Source organism: Neopelma chrysocephalum, unplaced genomic scaffold, assembly GCF_003984885.1.
Source record: "Neopelma chrysocephalum unplaced genomic scaffold, ASM398488v2 Primary Assembly neopelma1_25, whole genome shotgun sequence".
Classification (NCBI taxonomy): domain Eukaryota; kingdom Metazoa; phylum Chordata; class Aves; order Passeriformes; family Pipridae; genus Neopelma; species Neopelma chrysocephalum.
Window position 1 is genome coordinate 42,728,995 of NW_020897694.1, and position 22,531 is coordinate 42,751,525.

Genomic DNA, 22,531 nt, shown 5'->3' on the forward strand with positions numbered 1-22,531 from the left:
ACAGAGGTAGTCCCACAGTCCCAGTCAATGTTGGTAGATCAAAACACATGGTAGTTCTTTCCCATGCTCTCTTTGTGGAGGAATCAGTCAGAACTGAGCCTTGAAAACAGCTGAGGGGCTGGATCACTCCACTGTGGGAGTGAACTTCAAGCAGAACAGGGAAGTATGAGACAAGATGGGTCCCTTTCTGCCTAGTCCTCTGCTGTTTTCCTATCAGGCCCTGCACCATCAACTACTATATGTCCATGCCCCGGCATTCACCAACCTTGACAGCTTCCTGCCAATGCACTATCACTCTGAAGTCAAGGGCCCAGCCACCCTGTTATCTGAGGTACCTTGAACTGTAAAACCATATAGAAACTAATGGTTATGTCTCTGGGTCACACAGACACTAAATCAAATTCCAGTGAGATCCATGTGGAGAGTCACAGTTCCCTCCTGGGGCAGACATTTCTATCACTGTAGACATAGTCAGAATAATTTATGAATTTAGGGACTACACTTATTCAAGAACTGCTAAATTTAAAACTTCTTCATGCAAGTTGGCCCTTTTTCATTTCTATATACATAAACGTAATGCAGTCTGTGTCTCCACTGGAAAATATTAAGACCACAAATCCAAAGGCCTGAAAAATCCTAGTGTGTGTCTTTTACAGTGCCCAAGGAGTGCTACAAATTAATCTATCTCCTTACACAAAAGTGACAATGGGCAGCAGTTAAGATGTGATATGACACACAAAGAATCTGTCTTCAGCTCTGAGAAGACAGCTACTCACATGGAAGAGCAGTGTAGACTCTGAAATAATTTCAGAGGAACAAGACTTAGCAGTTATTGGGTCACCTTCCCTAATAGTTACATCTGTTTATACGATTTCTCTCTCTCTTTTTTCTTTCCTTTTTTTTTTTTTTAGGATCTTTATTCTTAAGGTATTATTTTCTTTCCTTTTCAGTTCAGTGTCTAACTCCCTCCTACTTTATAATTACTTTTTCAAATAAAATGACCCTAATTTACATAATTTACTTGCAAATATAAGCACAGAAAATATCTAGAACGATGTAGAAAAATCCTGGTGTAAATCACAGTAATTTAGAGAAGACTGAAGTTCTACAGTGCAAAGACATTACTGCAAGGGGCACACCCAGCATCACAAAGCAATGACGGTGATCCCCTGTTTCGCCTCCGTTTTGAATTAACTCTACCGGAGCTAGAGCTTTGGCCAGGCCAGAGGGAGAGAACTGCTGCGGTAAGGTCAGCCCTAGTTGTTAATAAAGCTGTGATTTTTATCTCATAGTAACAATGGCCTGCGTATATAACAGAGCTGTTGCTAAAATGATTCAACACTACCTTACAAAATAACACATGCTTAGCTAAAAACATTGGTTCTATCATCACAGCTAATAGCACAGCAGGGTTTTGCCAGCACAGCTACTTCCTAGGCCAAAATAGCTGTGCCATCAAAAACTGGTAGCACAGACCTGACTGAATTTGGAATGTCTGTTAGTGAGATAAAATTACAATAGCAACAAAGCTTTTTAACATTTATCATTAGTTGAACACTCTAAAATTAACCTTAGGGGAAAGTAGTTGATCATACAGTAAACTTCAACACGGCTAGTCTCAAAGCTTTCACTTCCAACTAGCCAATGAGATTTATAAAAAAAGGAACTTATTGTCTTCGCATTTAAGTCACCTATTTCATTCTGTACACATATTTTATCTGTCCCCCATGTGTGGATTCTCCTGGAGATCCTGAGAAAGATGACTAAAACCAGCAAGAACTTTATCCTCAGGCTACAGTTGGTAATTACAAAAGCTCACACCCCACTAGGTTCACCTTAGAAACGTGTCAATTTGAAAGCTTTTTAAATTTCCAGTGTAATTTTTTAGGCCAACTTTTCAGCTACGGAAACACCTGACTCTATATTGAAGTGTTCGTAGAATTGACTAAAAGTTTCAGATCTTTACAATATTTCACTCAGTATGTTAAACTCATTTGAGAATTTGCAGCTTTGCAGTACCATAGTCATTAAACGATAAATACTAAAACACATATCAGCAAAATAACTCATTCTGTGGTCAGGACCTTAATTTGAAAACCATTGTCATACCCATGTTTTCCCCCAGTGTAACAGTTAAAGAATTTGCATACAACACAAATTTTCAGCTGAACAGACTGTACACCTCCTCTGTTTCACCCAACATTTATGTTGATCCTATGCCAACGTTACTTAATTGGCATAAATCAAATTACTGCTGACTTATATGCCATATGAAGTAAGACTCGCTCCCTCTTAACTCTCACACCATGTAGAGCAAGTTTATGCCAGCTGGTTTAGAAGCCTTGTAAGCAACTCATTAGGATTCCTATTAGAGATCTTCAAGGATAACAGACTATTATCCTGCTTAGCAGCTGCTAAATGGTACTAATTACCAGCTGTAGACCACTGGTGTTAGATTCTGTGTGTCTAGTGAAGTTCGCAGAGCATGCAGTGCCCAAGGAAGCAAACTTAAACCAGGCGGTATAGAAAAAACTTGGGGCATTAATTATCCATGCATTTATCAATAATAGTCGTGTCTGTGGCAGATGAGTGACCAGAACTATGAAGGATATATGTGGTTCCTGGAATATCTCACCACTTGACATATGGGGCTTAGAAACCACGTTTCACAGAGTGTAATCTGTGACAGTTTACATTGTCAAAATCAGAGCTTCTTCCCTCTTGTTCATGCATCCATTCACATTCCTGCCCTCATCCTTGCATAGAAGTGACCCATGTCACTGTGCCATGAGCTGATATGGAGAGCTAAACCAGCTGAAGGCCAACCTTATGACAGACAATTTCCACATCGTTCATCTCCCTGGCTCTCACTTCCCAAGCTTAAAGAGGGGAGGATAAACGGACAGCACTGAAGCAGAGCAGGACAGAAGGGAGAGCAGCCTCAATTTTGGTGAAACTGTGTCAGAAACACACTTTCTAAGTGTCATTTGGCATTCTTAGGAAACTGTTAAAATCAAGTCAGTGGCTCCAAGATGTCTGTATAGTTCCTTTCCTTTCTTTGCATCAGCCCCAACAGCTGTGCAACAGGCAGGTGAATTGGTTCAGAGAGGTGACACAGAACTTAGCTGTTGATTTTAGGGGGTGGTGCCCTCTCTCTTGGACCAGTGTACTAAACCAACTTACTCTGCAGCCACACAATTGCTAAATCTGACACAAAGAGCATGCAGCAAGAATCGTGGTATGAACAGCATCAAAAAATAATGAATGAAACTTTCTGAATTAGAAAATATAGCACTGGTATAACATCTGGCTGGGGTAGTGGGACAGGCCCTGGCTGCCAGGCTCTGTCCAGTTGCCCTAGGGTAGCCCTCACGCTCCCAGTGTTCCACACAGCAGGGAGCAGCTGGGCCTCATGGTGCCCTTACAGTATTCACCTGTATTTAATAAAATTTGAACAAACTATCACCTCCAGAAGGATTTCCAGTCCCTTCCACACTTCCTTAGGTTTCACGGGAGAAGAATCAAGTCTCTACTGTACCACCCTGGACACCTGGAATGTCCACAAAATTACGGTTTTCTGACTAAACCCCCTTTTATTTAGGGGTCATTTTTAGCACATTAAAATTTGTGTGCTGTGAAACATTTTCTGGTTGAGATACATCCTGCTGTATGGTAAATCTTAAACTATCAACACACTTCAGACTACTGATACCAGCATCCTTTTCTGGACATCTCAGAGATGATCAAGAGATGTAAAAAGAGTCCTGTGCACACATGAAGTCATTCCCCTCTTCACTTTTACAGAGTTTTAAAACATGTGGGGATAAGTCAGATTTTGAAGTATTATTGTCACACATTTTTCAACAATATCAGCATTCAGAGTCCTTTAGTTGGCCAAAACCAACGGAGAATAACATCTTAAATTTCTTAATGGTTCTCTTCTACTTGACAATGCAGACCCACACCTTTCAATTTCTTTTTTTTATCCTAATACAATACATGAGGTTTCAAAAGCTAATGAGTCCTTACACATATGAGACACATTTTCCTATTGGAGGTGATGGGATACAGGATCTGCTTTCCTTGTCAACTAAAGGATAGAATCACCTCATAGAGAGGTATTCAGAAAATTGAGCTTCTGGAGAATCAGTGTGGAGCTCCTCGTACTCTGCTAAGCAAATGTGACTGAGAAACTGACTTGTGAGGTCTGGAGAGATTACCTGTGCTGCGCAAACAGCCATGATCAGTGTGGGAAAGCAGGATATGGGATCCAGTCACATATCCCATATAAACATGAATATAAAAAGCATGCATGCTGCATGAATACTTCAGCTTGGGTAAGCTCTTCAAGTATTACCTTACACTCCTATTCATCACTTATTGCATTGATTGCAACATGCTGGTTACCAAGTCCTTGTCATGCCTGTGCATTACAAATAACAAATACGAATGTTTTCACATCTTGGTTAGTTATAAGAAGTCTTCATTAAAAATAACTATGTCTGTTTTCTGCAATGTTCTACGTTCTGCCTGTGCACCTAGCTCAAAGATGTTTACATTCCTCATTACTTGTCTTCCAAAATTTGATTTGGCTGAATTGCTGCATGCTTGAAATGGATTATACTCTTCCTAGTGGTAATCCAAGCAGTTTATATCTGCTGGTCTCTAAATCTTCTTCATTCTTTTCTGATTTTACATCTCTTTCCAACCAAAGCACAGGGAGATAAAGGGTCCGACAGTTAGAGCTTCTCTCACATACTGGCTCCCAAACTCCCAATCTGCAAGGAATTCTTTCACACTTGGCAGAGGACAGACTTGACACATTTTACAGTATAACACAACAACTTTTGTAATCTTTGTCCATTTCTGACAAGGGGGTCCAAATACTAATTTTCACACTTGCCTGCTGTGTGCTCTTTGCACAGACTACGCATCTTCTGTCAATAGTGACTACAACAATAGTGCAACCAAAAGGCAACTGTTAAGTTGCCTAACGACACTAATAAGGGTCTTGTCTCAACTAAATTTGTTTTAATACATACTGAAATATTTATTAGTCTCCCCGATGGGTGGCCTGGATGTCCACCAAGGAGAACAAATTACCCACAGTCAGGTCCAGACAGGAGTCATTATTTACTCCATTCAGAGTTGCTCCGACTGTGCAAGTGCAGCCCTCTGGAAATCATCCTGTTTCCACTCCCTCTTATCCCACAGCTGTTTCTGGATGCTTCCAAGTTCAGTGTATTCTGGCTAGTACCTTCATTTCCCACACCAGTTACAGCAACCACCACCACTATCAATATGCCGAAAACAAAAAGCAATTGAAAAATCAGCAATAAACACATTATCACCCCAAGAACAACAGATCATATGTATAAAGCCAACATGGAAAGAAAGAGATATCAAACTTGAAACCTTTGACTACTACTTTCTTTAACCACCTCAGAATAAGAAAAGGAAAACATCTCCATGTACCTGCTCTGAGGTAAGGCTGTCAGACTTGGGCAGTTGAAGATTGCAGCAATGTAGACTTCACTTGTTTCAATGTTCAGTATTTGAAATGAAAAACACATACAGGGACACAGAAGACTGAAATGATGGATTTATAATGGTTGATTTAAAAGAGACAAACTTGAAGCACAAACAGTTCTGCATTCAATATCACCAAGCTTACAGATGGCTAAATCTACGCACCAGTCTTACGTAAACTGAATCTACATGGGATTAGCAGTGAAGCCTTTGAGGACCTGGGGAACCTAGGAGGTGATATATGAGAAACAGACCCTTTGCCTCCTATTTAATAATCAACATCTCTTCTTTGATTCTGGCAAGCCACTAGAAGGGCCAGATATTATGCCAAAGCTGGGTTAACCAGCACAAAACCAGCACAAAGCAAATTTTATTTTACTTATGTTTTTACAGGTATGGATTGCCACAGTGTGAACTGCAGTTTTGGCCAGCATGGAGTAGACAAAATTACACTCACACAGTACCTAGTATATAGCTTTTTTTATAGCTTACAGAAAGCAAAAGCCTGACATACAAGTTGATGGTTTAATTTGGTTTTGAAGTAGAATTATCAGTTGCTCTCAACAGGAACCTCTCTGCTTTGCTTAGTCTGCTCTTGCACAAGAATAAGAGCTGCATTAGTTCAATGCCCTAGTTGTCTCATTCCTCTGCAAAATTCAGCATCATACTGGACTACAGACCTCCTGAGGTCCTCTCTAGCCTGACCAATTTTACAACTCTATGAATTCAACAATATTGATGTCAACAAGGGTTAGGAGCAACCAACATCACATCACCTGACAGAATTTCTCAATTCTGACCGATACCAATGAGTCCATGTCTATATGGAGCCACAGCATAGGTCTGGGCTGATAGGTCTGATAGTGATGAGCTACCACTACAAAGCATCAAACTTCCCAAGTGATATAAAATGCCACACATTCTCATTTGCTCAAATGACACACCTGACATGTATCTGGTACATAAAGCTGATAAATCAAGGAGAAGCCAGGGAGAACTCCATGCTCCAACTGCCTGAGTTACCAACAAAAATAGGGGCTAAACCAGGAGAGCTGCATGTATATAACCAAAACCACATATACAGAGAAAGAGTGGGATAAAAAAGGAATTCCCATGTAGAAATCAGTAGAAGTACATATATTTGGACTTTATATCTGCCTTTTTCTGTCCAACTTGTATAGTTCTAAATATTTGATCCATGGGATTTTTAGGGAGGGGCTTAAAGGCAAAAGAAGACCAATGTTCATCCTGTATAGGAACTGAGAAGCCAGAGAAGTTCAGATGGTTATTATTAAAAGGTTTGGTAGTTGGTACCCTATTACAGGATGTCCCTTAGCAGACTAAGAAACAAAGCAGCAGTTCAAACTTCACACAGATACTTCCAGCTTTAAGAACACTTCAAGTAATATTTTCTACACTGTGAGTGGGTAAATGTGGAAGTCTAGAAAAAACTACCACTGTATGTCAGCAATAGTTGTGATAGCTAAAATTTGGAGCACAGACCCTAGCTCAAGGATTTCATGCTGTAGCTGTCATGCTTGCCTTTTGAGTCTAAATGTAATCAAAACCCTAAACACTGCATGGTGTGAGAATTACCGCCCATAACCATCTCATCGCCCTGTAAAATGACAGTGTGTGTACTGCTTCAAGGTCACATAAACACTGCATTGTACTAGAGAGTAATCAGAAAGAACCATAGTAAGAAAGCAGTGTGTGGCTCCAGGCCCTCTATCTGAATTCTACCTTGAACCTTTTGCATATGCCTAAAATCCTTGTTTAAAGCTGGACATTCAGAAATATTGTGAATTTCACCTTAACTACTCACATTCCCACCTTCATTCTTAGATGCAATTCACACAGAAACACAAGCTAAATTATCCATTCTCTTAGATTTATTGATTGTATTCTTGCAACCTTCAGTTCCTCCACCGTAATAGCCTATTACTATGATGGCTGCAATTAACAATAATCAAGAAGAATCAGTTACCTTTACATTAGTCCATGCAACTCATTTCTTTATATTATAGCTATAGAGTTTGTTCACTGTCAGCACGAATTGCAAAAGGTTTTAACAGCTAAAAACCTTGCAGATTGAGTTAAGATGATACCTCAGTGTACTGAAGAAATAATCCTCCAAATTATGTCACGGAGAACAGAAAGATGACTGAAATCATAAGCAGTATATATACTTTGTGGATAGAATTTGTATTGAGGAAGAAAAACTACTAGACAGTATATAAATAAACCTGTTTCTTTCTCACATGTATTTGTGTTTTTACTGGGAAAGGTACTAGGATTCAGACAGAAGGAAATAATCATAGAATATGGTGAGCTGGAAGGGACCCATCAGAATCATCAAGTCCAACCCCTGGCCCTGCACAGGACACTCCAAGAATCACACCATGTCCCTGAGAGCATTGTCCAAATGCTTCTTGAACTCAGACAGGCTTGGTGCTGAACAAATGTTCTTCTCAATCTGTCAGTTAATATGACAGTCATAAAATAATTATGCTGGAGAAGAAATCAACAGCCAATCACATAGAAAATATTCTATTTTTGCTCTCATTTTAGTTCACAAATACAGACTAGGGTCTTCTGCCATAATAGTAAATTTCTTTTTAATCAGTGTGACTTATAACAATATCCACTGAATGTCAGCCGTACCTGCTACTCAGTGGATGCCATCTTTCACTGAGCGAATAGGTGTCTGATTGCTACCAATTTATAGCCTTGCATCCCACTGTGGATCCCCTTTGAAATGAAGAGGAAGAATGCCAGGTGTCAATTTGTTGGTCGCTAATGGCTTAATGACCCTTTATTGGCATGACAGCGAATTTGTGAGTGATTAGTCCTTGTGTTTCTTAATGCTTTTGGGTGTCAGAAAAACATTTTACTATTAAGTGTAAAGGTTGGTCTTGTGGAGAAAAACACCAACATGGAAATATAAATGAGCTTGATAGGTATAAAATAATAATAATAAAAAAAAGAACGGATATGTGTCTATAAAGGTTATCTGTTCAGACTGGATCACACTGTTAAAAAGCTGGATTCTTGTTTAGGGGTCTTCTAAATATTTTTTCTTGACATTTTAGTTTGTGAAAGCATTTTGAATAATATTCTGATAATGCAAAGTCACGAATTATTTACTTACTGACTTGTCCCACTGCTGAAAAGCTTTATATCATAGTCCACCGAAATAAATAGTTGAGAATGTTGAAAATACGTTAAAAAGTAAATAAATTTTTTTTAGAAAAATATGTGTGTTTTTATAAAGATTCCCTCATAAATGCTATGCTTTACCCTTCTAATTGAATCAACATTTAAAACTACGATTTCTAGTTAACCAAATCTGGTTTTCTTTGGATATATAGGGTTAAAGTTCAAGAATGGAAAGCAAGCAATTCAGTGCCTACATTTTAGAAATCTGTGATTCAGAGAAAAATCCAGGAGCTGAATTTCCACAAACTCTCTATATCAGTAAGAAAAAGGCATGTTTTTCAGAGAGCAACAAATCCTTCAGAGCAAACTTTGAGACACCCCAAACCACCAAATAGGAATCACTAAGTTCAAACACATATCTTAAGTATTTATTCAGAGCTTGAGCATGTGAAACAGGACTGCAAATAGTCTAGAATATATTCCTGTTTCAAAACACAGCAGCAGGGATGATGATAACACTGAGGTTTTTGTACAACAGTTTATTATTCAGTCAACTTTCTGCAGTTACTATACTGTAAACAAGACCTTCTAGATTCCGTTTGCTTCTCTGGCCCCTTCCCCAGGAGAAAGCCATGCCAGGGTGGACACTGCTTGGGATACTTGAGGTGTGGGGACAGCAGAGGAGAGAAGAGGCAGCGGGAGACAGAAATGCACAAAATGGCTCTCAAAGCAACCCACAGGCAGAACCTGTGGGCTAGCAAAAATGGGAGGCTGACAGCTCCAATCTCAGTTTTATGGAGAAAAGGAAGAAGGTATAACTGCACTTGAACGGAAGACAGATAAACTGCATTTGGTGTGAATCCCCCTAGGCAGAGAGACCCAAAATAGAGAGAGGCTTTGTCTTTAGTTCCCTGCTTGGTACAGGCAGAGGATAACTGTTCAAATCAAGGTAGTTCTTTCTGGGCATGTGCAGAGGCAAAAACAGCAGCTGAAACAAACCAGGGAGATTTCCGGGCTAAGAGAAAAATGGCCATGGAGCAGAGGCACTCCTATGGTTCGACAGTCCACAGGCAGAACAAAAGGGCTAGATAAAATCTACACCCTGGAGCCTATCCTTCACTTTTTTTGCATGTCATACCTTTTTCTGTGAGTTTTACTTTTTTCAATTAAATAAGTGTTGTATATTAGGAATCATACATATTTTTATCAACAAGAAATAGTTTATTATCCAGTTCCCATATCAGCTTTACCAAATTACAAAAAATGTAAACACATGGACCAAAAGCACATATGGAATCCTGCAGGAATTCAAATGTATTCAAATTTTATCTCCCTGTGATTTTATGATTGCTTTTGAAATGGGCTGCTTTAATTACTTAACATCTGTTACCCAATAACTAAAGGCAGTGTGTTTCCCTGTGTCATACAAAGAAGATTGCCTTAAGTTGCTGAATTCAGCACACATGAAGCCAAACAAAGTTAACAACCACGCTAAACTTCTAGGAAGGTTTGCCCTCGTTTGAAATGTGTCTCTTCTGGGCCTTTGAAACACTTCTTTATCGATGGGTAGATTGAGATGGTTATCTGATGCTTCATTTTCCTGTACACAGGGCTGATTAAATCACTCAGCAACATGTTGGACAGTCAGTTGTGTTAGTGTCTTCCAAAGTTACAGACATGAGTTCCCAGTCCAGAATGCATGAATTTGTCTTGTGAATGCATTAATTTACAGTACATACTTTTCTTTCTTTCCAAAACCCCAATTCAGCAAAATTTTTGTGTACTTCATGAATTTCATATGCTCTGAACTGTCTCCTGACTTCACTATTTAGTGTCTAGTATTCATGTCTCTAAGGATTGGACAATAAATATTAAATGGTATAAATTATCATACATGTGTATTGTGATTTCTTGTACAATAGTTCATGGTAAATCAATATTTGCCAACAGTCACTTTTAGATTACTGTCTAATGTACAGTTTTCTCCTCTGATTCAAAGGAACCTAGCTGTAAAATCCAAAATAGCTCTGTATGGGGAAGCCTCCCTATTATTACATGCATAATGAATTTCATATACTTTCCCAGTAGAAAAAAAAATAGATTTTAATGACATTTAGAGTGAGAGTAAATAGTAATCTGAAATTAAAATATATTAAATAATTATAGCACAATCCTGAAACAAAGCACTATAAAATCTGAGAAATCTACTTTTTGGTTTAAATTTTAAAAGGACTGAGCATGCTAAAGTAAGGAAATACAGAGTATGTAATTCTGCAAATACATTGTAGCTGCCCAGTAGCTCTCTGTTGAATGTTCTTGACCATACTGTGTTTTAAATTCCTCAAACTGAGATTAGATTAAATCGATTTTTTTTGTCCCTCTTCAAGATGTCACTATGCAGCACCTTACTAATCAGTGTAATTTGTCTCATTTTCTAATTAATATTAGTTTAATTATTTGAATTTGGGAGCTTTCTTTTGTCATGAAGGTTACATGAGCATACTAAACACGCTACAACTGTGTGTGTGTGTGTATAAATATCACATGCATTTAATATTTCTCATTATTATTTATTATTATTATTCATCATTATAATTTTAGCCCTGTCTCTTCAGAAGGCTGTGGCTGTGACAGACAGTATACAAAAGAAATGCTAATTAAAGTACCTCTGGGAGGAGAATGGAATGAAAGAAGGTGATATTAAATATTAATCATAGGGAACAAGGTAGTAAGATTTTTAAAGGTGGAAGTGAACAGTGGAGTGGGTTATTGTAATTTGGGATGGCACAGAGGATTAATCTTAACTTTCATACAGAGATCCTTTTCTTTTCCAGTGTCACCTTCTTTTAACTCAAGATGTGCATTTTTGCCTAATTTAAGGAAACTCTGGCTATACGATAAAGGCTCAGCTTGAGAGATTTAATGCTACACCTGTTTTTCACCTCTTTCCTAAATATTAAGTATAAAAACATTGTTTATAACTTTGTCTTTCTACAAATCTCTTCTATTACTGAAATTCTGTCTTTAGTAAACATATTCGTTTATCTTTCTGTCTCATCTAGTAGCAACGATGCCTCTGAACTACTGACACACAAAAAAAGCAATCCTCATGCAAGGCTTTGAGGAATTTTTAAAACATTGTCATGCTGAGAACCTTGCTATCTAATGACTGGTTCCTGCACATGCAATAGGTAAAAATCAGGAAAGCTGCCTACAACCAGTTTGAGAAGAAGTATCATCGAACATCTAAAAAGGTAGGCTGAAAGTCAGAATCCCAACAGGAGACAGGCTACCTGAATATATTCCCATTCTTCTTAATTATAAAAGTGTTTGCAATGAATAGCCTAAGTTACACATTCTCAGTGATCTTCATTCTTCAGCCCCTTTCTCCAGTTTCCTGCTGCCTGACAACAGGCTGCACATAATGGAACCCTACGTTCACAAACCTGTCACTACTGCCCATGTCCTGGTTCTTCCAGCTTTTAAAAAAGACTGCTGGCAACTGTTAAACTTCACCAAGTTTGCCCCGATATGTTTGCCAGACACAGCTAGTGCAACTCACTGTTTTCCAGAACATTTTGTGTGTAACCAACCAAGATGTTTGTACTGAAAAAAGGACAGTAAAGCATAAGCAAGCCTAATGTAATAAGGTGCAAAAATAAGAAGTCGGTAGATTTGGAAACAATAAAGAAATAATAAAAAGTCTGCTTTACTTCAGCTCAGTTTCAGCCTCAGTTTTCTATGTCACATTATTTTTATCCTTTGTTCTATGAATAGGAGTGATCACTATAACATCTTTGACACATTCTCCTACTGAAAGCTAACAGTCCGCTCATCTGCCACCTTAGATTAAAGATACATCCTTCTCCTGAATAGATTTTGGTTTCTCTTCCCCTGAGCCCTTTTTATAGCCCAAAGTTGTTAAGATGCAAATTACAGTTCAGCACCAGCCCCACCTTTATGCTCACTTACACACTCCGTTAATTAATGTAACTGAAATTTATCATAACACTGTACATTATACAGTGCTCATTCAAATAACTAATACTACTAAAACCTTCCATTATATTGATTATTCCAACCCTCTCAAATATCATGATAGTACCAATCTCACAATAATATCACATCTTTCTAATAGCTAGAGATACTGACATCATGGGAAGGGAAGCAAGATAGGATCCCTGTTTTTTTGCCTGCAGCTGCTCTGCAGCCAATATGCTCGGGCTAGGACCCAGTCCTGGCAGGCCTCCCTCGGAAGTGAACATAGCAGCAGAAGTAGGATATTGGTATGTTCTGCTTTATAAATCACCTTCTCCCGGAACCCTCTGGTGAGAGAAGAGAGATTAAGGCTGTCCCCAGTCACCCCATCCGAGCATCCTACTGCCAATGGGAAAAGGTCACACCGACAGCCCTGCAGGGTTAGGAAGAAGCTCTGGCAGAGTTGAGGAGGGCTGAGTAAAACAGGGAGTCAGGGCCAACTTCACGGAAAGGACCAAGAATCCTTATTACAGACATTATGTTAACACTCACACTGGTATTGCCGCTATTTAGAATCACAAAGCTGCCACAGAATCAGAATATTGCCCATCAGAAGGATGAAATGGGCTTTAAATAGATTTAGGGAATCTGCATTTCCCTTTTGTAATGCTGATTTTCACAGGAGTAACTCTTTTGTGGCAAGACTGAGTTTATGGCTCTCTGGACTTTCTACCCAGAACTACCATGACCTGCCAACAGGACAAAACCTTTTGGTATATATCATGTCTACATAACAACTTCAGAATTCTCATAACAAAATACACTACATATAAATAATTTCTGACCGTCCTATATTTTCAATAATGCTGCAGGATGACTGAAAGGGTGGGCTACCGAATATACCAAAAGATGACAGAAACTAAAGCCAGTGCTTTAGCTTCCCCTGTGTTAGATTTCAGGTACAGGACTGTCACATTCACTTTTAGCTACTCTTTTCATTATAGCAAGCTTATTGGTTTATGCTCAAAAAATCACCTCTTTCAAAGCAGCCACTGTTTCCCATTGTTGTCAGTGCCAAGAACTCCATCATTGCTTCAGGAAGGATGCATATCCCTTATCCTCAAGAGGCCAAAATACCAAGACCCATTCAACTGCCTTGTATTTGAAGCAGAAACTCGGGCTGAGATTTACTCAGTTTATTTCCTGATTGCTCAGTTCATTTCCTAATTGCTTGTAAATGAGTCTCAGCTGATGTGCAGGCTCAGCAAATACCAGAAAATGCATATCAGAGAAGATTTGAGTCCACTACTGCAAAGTGGAGGTGCAAGCATGCCTATTTCACAGTGGGGAAGAATGGGCTACATCTCCCACTTTGCAGTACAATTATATGACTAGTCATCATGGCTAGGCTTCACGAACGAAGATTTGGGAAGGGCTCTACCCATGTTTGTTGCAAGCGCGTTGGTGGCTAAAAAGGCTGATACGAGATAGGCATGTCCAGTTGCAGAAGGCACAGCAGAAAGACTCCTTAGATGGTATATTCTGCAGGGCACAATTCTTTCTGCGTTGCCTTTTCTCCTCAAGGGTGATCCTGCGTGCTCCTGCGTGCTTTCTCAAAAGCATCAGCAGCGTTATAGATGGTGTGTCTCCAGGCCTCCCGATTGGGGCCAGAGTAGACCAGTTATGGTGATCAATATGGCCGAGGCTGAGATGGTGTTTCAGGGAGTCCTTATATCTTTTCTTCGGGGCTCCTCTCTTGTGGATGTCTTGCTGTCTGTTATTATTAGGGATTTAGCATCTCACAAGAAAAAAGCCATATAGGATTTAAAACAAAATGAACTACAACTATTCCCTTGCTAGCAGTGGAGATGTACAAAATCAGCGTCAGAAAACAGATTCACTTTTTCATCAGTTTCTGCTTCCATGTATGTCATCACTGAGAATGATAGCTGCAATGTTCACTATTAGTAGTGTGGGTGAATGTAGCCCACCAAAAACATTGATTTAAATGAGAGAAATTGCACGAAGCTGCAAGGAGAAAGAGAAGGAGGATTCCCCTTCCATCTCCCTGGGTCAGATAAAAAGCTAAATAACAGTTAGGAATAATAAGTAAAAAATATAATTAATAATTTAAAATGCCTACAAAAAGAGCAAAGATACAATATTTCACTAGTTTTTAACTTTTTGAGAAATATAATGAACATATATTTAATTTCTGAATTTGAGACAAAGCAGATCACTGGGAAAAATTTCTAAAAGCCCATTCTAAAATTAATTTTAATGCGAACTCCTGATCGCACCTATTAGCAGGCAGTATCAGCAATGCGTTTTGTAGCAGCTGCTTGTCAGAGACTGAAATAGTTAATGATTTATGCATTCTAGGATTGCCAAGGGACTTTTTCAGGCTCTTGACTTTTGCATTATGCCTTGATGGGCAGTTGGGCCCATCCCTCCCTTCAGAGCTGAAGGTATTGGACCCTAAAAGGCAAGAAGATGCTTCAGATGGTCAGTTGGACCCTAAAAGGCAAGAAGATACCTCAGGTGGGCAGCTGGGCCCGCCCTTCCCTCCAGTGCTGAAGACGTTAAGCCCTAAAAAGGCAAACAACTCCTCATCTCAGGGGAGGTGCAAAAAGCATGCTGAAGGTATATAAACTGACTGGTGACTTTGGGGTTTGGGGGGGGGTTTCTCCTCCCCCCCCCACCGCCTGCGGATCAAGACCACTGCTCTCAAGATTACCAAGCTACATCCCTGGATCCACTGAGTGACCACTGCCCTCAAGGTTGCCAAGCTGCATTGCTGACTCCAGTGAGTGATCACTGCTCTCAAGGTTGCCAAGCTGCATTGCTGACTTCAGTGAGTGACCATCGCCCTCAAGATGGCTAAGCTGCATCGCGGGATCCAGTGGGCGGTGACTATATACATTTCTTTTTCACTCTCATCTTTTCTTTACTCTTATCCTGTTTTCTCTCCCCTGTGCATTTCCCCCTCCCAAAGGTTATCTTTATGTTGTATCGTTATATGACAACACCCAAAACGCTGGCTTACCTGATGATGCAAAATTGTTAAAATAAATTTTGGCAATATATGTTTTCAAGCACCGATTATTTAGTGTCGTTTCGCTTTAATCCACCCCAAGGGAAGTATTGATTAAAACCTGAGTAACCCCCCCCTCCCCTTTTTCCTGGGGCAGGTCGTAACACTGCTACAGTAATTGTCTGGAAGGTATATTACGTTTTTCATTAATAACAAAGACAATGAATTTGTAAGAGTGAAATTCTGAACAGACACAGGTGCCAAATGTCTCTGCACTAGACACATTATAAATTCATCTATATTCATGGTATCTAATTTATCTCACCTACCAAACCAGACTACTACTCAGCATTTCAAAATGTGCTGTCCAGTCTACATACTTTATGAGTCAGAAGAAATGAACCCCTGGACTTCACTTGGGAAGATACTTCTATGCTGTTCTAATGTTGTGTCCTATTTCCACTTTCTATACTACAGTTTTTTGCATTTCCTTCACAGAACTGTAAAACATCCCTCTTTAGCTGTCTTTTATACCTATCAAATGAGTGTTCTTTCCTGCTGAACGTTGCATTCAAATCTGTTTGGATGTGAACATTGTTGTATAACTCTCATAGTTCTTCATCTCCATTTTGATCACGCTCTACAAATCCTCCTGGGTTTGTTGCTCTTCCATGATCTTCACGCAAAGTATCCACATTTTCTACTTAATCAGTTTGTGTGAGTGACATAGATTTTTTATAATCAGACCCCCAAACAAGTAAAACTTCTCCAGGATTCATCAACAAACAGTATTCTGCTTAACAGTCTCAGAGGAGAGAAACAGTCAAATAGACTTGGGAAGTGTTTCAATTTAAAGATGGAGGAAGCACATAGTTGTGTCTGTCTGTACATCCGAAATGGCAGGATTAGGCTTATTCACAGCCAGATAAATTATGGTATACCTTGAGTGGAATTCTCTCTTCAAAACCATTGCACTTCAAACTCACGAAATTAATTGCTCACAAGGAAAGGTGTTGCCTGATAGAATTTAGTTGACTAAAGCTATTTGAGTACTGAATATGCTGTACCACACCTTTACACTTGCTATTAGATATCTCACTATTAAACAAATGTCCAGTTTGAAAATCATACTATTTCTAAAACTAAAGACATTGGAACTGCATTAAAATACCCTGTTGAGTAAACAAAACTGAATTTTTGAAAATTTGCTGATTTCTCATCTTGATTGCTTTTCACATTTATTCCAAAATACAAAACATTCAGATCAGCCCAGATCCCATTTTTCACAGGATGACAACTTATGTTCACATAGTAAAAGAGCTTTTATTCTAAGTTATTACATTGTTATTACTAAATCATGTAAAGTATGTCTCTGCTACTTAATTGCACTGAAATACCTTTTAAAAAATGTTTGTTCAATGCCTAGCTTTTCCAAAGAGAAGCATTTTTAAAATACTTATTACTGAATTTGCTTCCCTATATTCAAACTGAGCATATTTTGCAATGCTGTTGATTCCTGAGCACACTGTGAAATATTACTAAATAGACAAGGATAACAGGGGTTGACAAAAGCCCAACTTCCCCAGCTATACCTGTTTCAATGGGATTACTTTAGGCTATGTCTAGCCTTACAGATTGAAAACTTATTACTGTTTTTAAGCATTAGGTATACTCCTAGACCCCATCTTCCAGTCCAGTTTTCCCTGAAAGCAATCTACTTTACATGCTCCAAAAAACAAGACAGTAATTGGATGTGATATTCTCTACAAAACTATAGGTCTAATTTGAACAGAAAGTCTAACGTACATATATTCAGTAAAGAGTCATGGTTGGATGTTCCATTCAACAACATTGGTAGGAAAGCACTTTTCATGTCTATAAGTTTCAACTTTTGTTTTTAATTTTTGTTTTTATTGGTTTACATGATAATAGTTCTTAATATAGCATTTTTCACCCCAAAGCAAACAGGCTCTGGGAACATTTGTCTAAAAACACAGCAGACAGGCACTTGCAGGTCCCCAAACTGCTTAAAGACAACAATCACAATCTTCATAGTCCTTGGAAAGGACCACAAATTCATGACAGCATTGTTACTGCTACTGGGTTATCTGCAGGCTATTTGCTTCTGGCGACCTATTTTATTTGTTTCAAGTGCAGGACACCATTCCTGTTTTTCCCTCACCTTACTGTCCTCTGCCTGAGGTATCTTCCCTTTATGCTTATGCTTCAGTCTCAGCAGTTGCTGAACTTCATATTCTGATTCAGATGGCCTCAAGGCTAAGTATATGCAACACAAAAGACTGTTGATGCCCCACCACCACTGCAATAAGCAAACTACATTTCTTCAGCATATATGTCATATATGACTTTTACAGAATGCTAAAAGTCATACCTGGTATTCTGTTTGATTTTTAGAGAAAGTTAGGAGCTACAGGAACATGGAGGAAGAATATTTTCACTTATCATCCCTGTACACACTAGGAGAGTGAAATGAAAGGTTGTGAATTTTATTTGTAACTTAGTTATAAATGATGCCCTGGGCACTCACTTGAAAAGAAGAGCTTTTTGACTGATTTCCTGTTAAGATCTAAACATGTAGGACTACACCCCAGTGACAGTCAGAACAAATGCACAAATAAAAGAAGATTCAGGAGTGAACTGAATATGAGTAAGCAGTGCCCTGGCAGCCAGGAGGGCCAACCGTATCCTGGGGGGCATCAGGCACAGCATCACCAGTTGGTCAAAGGAGGAGATGGTCCCACTCTTCTCTGCACTGGTGCAGCCTCACCTTAAATATTGTGTGCAGTTTTGGGCACCTCAATACAAGAAAGATATTAAGCTATTAGAGAGAACCCAATTTTCAAAGTAACTTGTGTTAAATTCTATAGCCATAGGTAGGTATATAAGAGGCCACACATAATCATAGAATCATAGTCCTTACTTGTTTTTAAATATATTAGTTTACACATATATTAACCTCAAAATAAATTAATTAGGTTTCTGAAGGTTTATTCTCTGCACCTTATTCATTTCAGTAACAAGCTACAATGTTGTATGCAATACATGCCTGCATATTCTATTGAGGCAATCACTTTATGATTACTAAAAATTGTATTTTACCTAAAGACAGGTGAGCAGAACAAGGGAGCTTTTCCTCTGAAACATTTTCTGTACAAAAGAAGAAAAACAGTTCAACATTACTACGTACCTTCTTTATCATCGTGACGTATGATTGCATCCTGTATCATATCAGCAAGATTAAAACGAACTCGATGATTCTTTCCATGTTTCAGTTTTTTCGCATACCCGTCCCGTTTCTGGAAAGCTTTTTCTCGTTCGTAGTATGCCTTTATTTGGTCACAGCGCATCCGCTTCACCAGCCGCTGCCTCTGGCCAAGAGGGAGGGATTCCAGCAAGCACTGCTCAATTTCCATCTCATGGGTCCGAAAAACATTACATAGCTGGAAACAGCCTGTAAGAAATTGAAGGCAGATAAATCTAGATCATGCTTTCAAATGTGCCATGAGGCCTCCACCAATTATTTTGTTGTTCTAACCATGTATAAGTCTACCATGTGAGCTCCACCTTCTCAACCAATGCTGACTATAGAGAGTAATGTCATTGTTATTTACTTTTTGAAAACAACACATTATTAATCCCATTACATCACTGCTGCATTTTTTTTAAAAGCTACCTCAGGTTATGTGAACAAATGTGAATAGAAAGAGGTCTAAAAATTCAAATGTGAGATGGGCAAAATATCTAAATATTTCAACATAATTCAAGTAGCTCACATTTGCTTACAAATAAGAAACTATTATGAAGTGAAATGCCAGTCTGATGCCCATGGTCCTTTTTTATTAATTTTCATCTTGCTTTAAGTTGGTAAATTCCTGTATTCGGTGAGAAGAAAAATCATCATATCAAAATTACAAAGAGTTCATTAGCATGCAGTGGGTACTCAAGTAACTATCAAAAATATCAAAGTCATTTCAGATTCCTAACTATGTGTATATCTTTTTTTTTAAATTTTTTAAAATTTTCACTCTATAGAGTTTTCAAAATTGATTCTTCTATTGAAACTCTCAGATACGGAAATCTTCATGTGGAAACCGATCACAAATATGTCTTTGAATCAGTTATTCCTAACATTCATAGCTTTACCTTTAAGTCAGATTCCTCGTTTGCTGTTACCATTAAATTGCAATAACATGTTACCATGACATTGCAATAAAACTGATGTTCTTTTCCAGTACATTCTCTTTCCCACTGAGACTGAAGACTGTAGGAGACTACATGCTGCTAGTTGCTTTTCAGGGGACTGTTATGTTACAAAGGAGTCTAGCGGATTGTCAGATAACTTTATTGCCAAAGTCCTTGAATATGAACCCACATCCATCAATAACATGCCCACTAACCTACCCTAAGACCTTTCGATGTGGTGGCTACAGACCGAATCATTTCTGATTTTCATGTTCTACTTTATATGTATAAATTTCTTTCATATGTGGACTAAGTGCTCAAATTTGTAATCTCTAAGGATTGACTGCAGCCCAGAAGAGGGAGGTTTTCTCTTAAGCTCGAAGGAAGGCCTCTTTGAAGGGAATGCAGACTCAATTCGCTTTGGGCAGTCAAGAAATACCAAAATTAAGCATTACTGTGCAACCTGTTGTGCTATATATGCAGTTACATTATTAAAGGACCACTACATCATTCAGGGCACTACCTGAGTAGTGCTGACTAAATGACCACTTTGTTTTCTCCTTGTTATTTGACATGTGTTTAATCTACTGAGTACCATCCAAACCCTGCTCTGAAGGCATAATTAATAATTTCCTGACAGGCTTTTGTAAAGCTCACATCATCACAGCACATAAAAGCTTCACAAATATTTCTTTATTTTCATGCTTATCTGCATTCTCTTTCTCTATAGAGGAACTGAAAGACAGTTATTTTCTTTTTAAAGCACTAATTTTAGGCAACCAGTTCAAGAATTATGTGTTCATTTCTTGACGTTTTGTTTTGCTTTAAAGGCATAGTATTCTATAAACTATTATGAATCACAAAACCATAATAAAATATTATCAAAGTGATAGTCCTAGGTCTGCATGCCAATCACTCTATAAACTCTATCTATAACATAATTATTTCCTATATTATTTGTTATATTATTTTATATTATAAATTTCATGCAACACAAATAATATAGAATAGATATATTCTATTATATATTATATGTATTCACTATGAATTAGAACTCAAAGTCTCAAACCAGACTTCCCAAAATTGAGGAGCACACATTTATCCAGAGTGCCCAGAGGGTCTTGTTGGAAACTCCATGACAGAGGCAGACATAGTATATAATTCTATGGGTCAGGTTCAAACAGTTTCTTTTAACATAGGCTAACCTCTCCCTATAATTTCTGTTCCTTTCTTAGCATGCCCTTCTACTTAGAAGAAAATGAGTTGTCAAACCAAAAACTGGAAACGAGTATTGGCTTGCGTTAAGCCAAAACACAAACCCTTTCTTCCTGTATGTCAAAAGCCATCAACTCCTTCTGTAAAAAATAAAATTTTCTGTTTGACCTTAAATGATATGTTTTATTTCATAGCAAAAATTATACGGTTTATTTCTTGTATTTCCTCATCGCAAGAGACAAGGAAATGAAAGGGTAGCTCCATAAAGCTGCAGAAGATGTAACTTTATTCCCTGTTTCAATCCCAGTGTTAAGAGCATTTAATCACATAAAAGATCTGTACTCAGACCATCCTCAGCATGAGGTAGTTTGCAACTGCATCTTCTTTCTCTCATAAGGGGGACTGGGGAATAAGCAAACTGCAAATCTTCCCTATTAAAAATGTTCTGCTATGTATAAAATATTTCAGTAGCCATGCCCACAGAGTTTAGCAATACCCTTGCTCTTCCTCAGCTTAGCTCATGTGTAGCCTCTCTCTTAGGAGGAACTGGCAGTGTTCATTGCCACATCACAGCTGAGACTGATGCAAGCTGTAGGACATCTCTGTCATCACGGTGCTCTTCTCATCCAGGGTGAGAAATCAAACAAATTAGCTTAATGTCTTGGTCAAACACAGCACAGCAAAGATGAGCTCACACAGCCAAATTCCAGTTTCAGGAAGGATATGCCTCCCTGTGTCCTCTGCCTCTCCACTGGGGTGACTTCACCCTCTATGAATGTCTATCTATTTACTCCATGAAGAACAGTGCTTGACTGCCAAAACTGGCCTCACACAGCAGTTTCCAGTGTGTGGCCGGAGTCAAACAATTCAGGCTGATTAACAAAAGACATCCATCCATTAGGGCACTGTTCTCAGCTGAAAAGTAATGAATTGCAGACGGAGTTTCTTCTCTCAGCACATCTGGAGCCTGATACATCCCAGATGATATCAGTATCTTACTGTGGATGTAACAGCTGCAGGTCAGCAACCTTGTTAGATTAAGCCTGGATTAAACAACATAGTATAGATGCAGACAAGGCAAACTCCCTGAATTAATCCTTCAGGTGCTCATCTCTAAGGCATGCAACATTCACTCCCAGTTTTAGAACCAGGCAGATCTCTGCTCTGTGTTGGCCTACTGAACAGGTGAACCAACAACGGCACAAGAGGCAGAGCGCCTCGAGAGAGCTCAATTCAAACCCAGGAAGGTTATAGACATGCATCTGGAGAAAATTCCATGGACCGCTTAGTACCATTTGGAGCAGAGAGTTAGTCACCAACATTGGATCAGATAACCTTGTCTTGTCTAGCAGTCTTGAAGACCTCTATCAACAGAGTCTACAAGTTCTCTGGGTAAACTGGTTCAGTGCTACA

General features: G+C 38.7%; 1 protein-coding gene across 5 annotated transcripts in view; it reads right to left on the reverse strand.

Annotated features, from left to right (window-relative positions):
- Positions 1-22,531, reverse strand: part of MYO16 (myosin XVI) — a 360,734-nt gene that overhangs the window by 243,295 nt on the left and 94,908 nt on the right. For all 5 annotated transcript variants that reach the window (XM_027675110.1, XM_027675112.1, XM_027675113.1 and 2 more), the window contains exon 2: positions 18,909-19,172. In XM_027675110.1, coding sequence (XP_027530911.1) covers positions 18,909-19,172 — 264 coding nt within the window. The remainder of the gene's footprint in view (positions 1-18,908; positions 19,173-22,531) is intronic.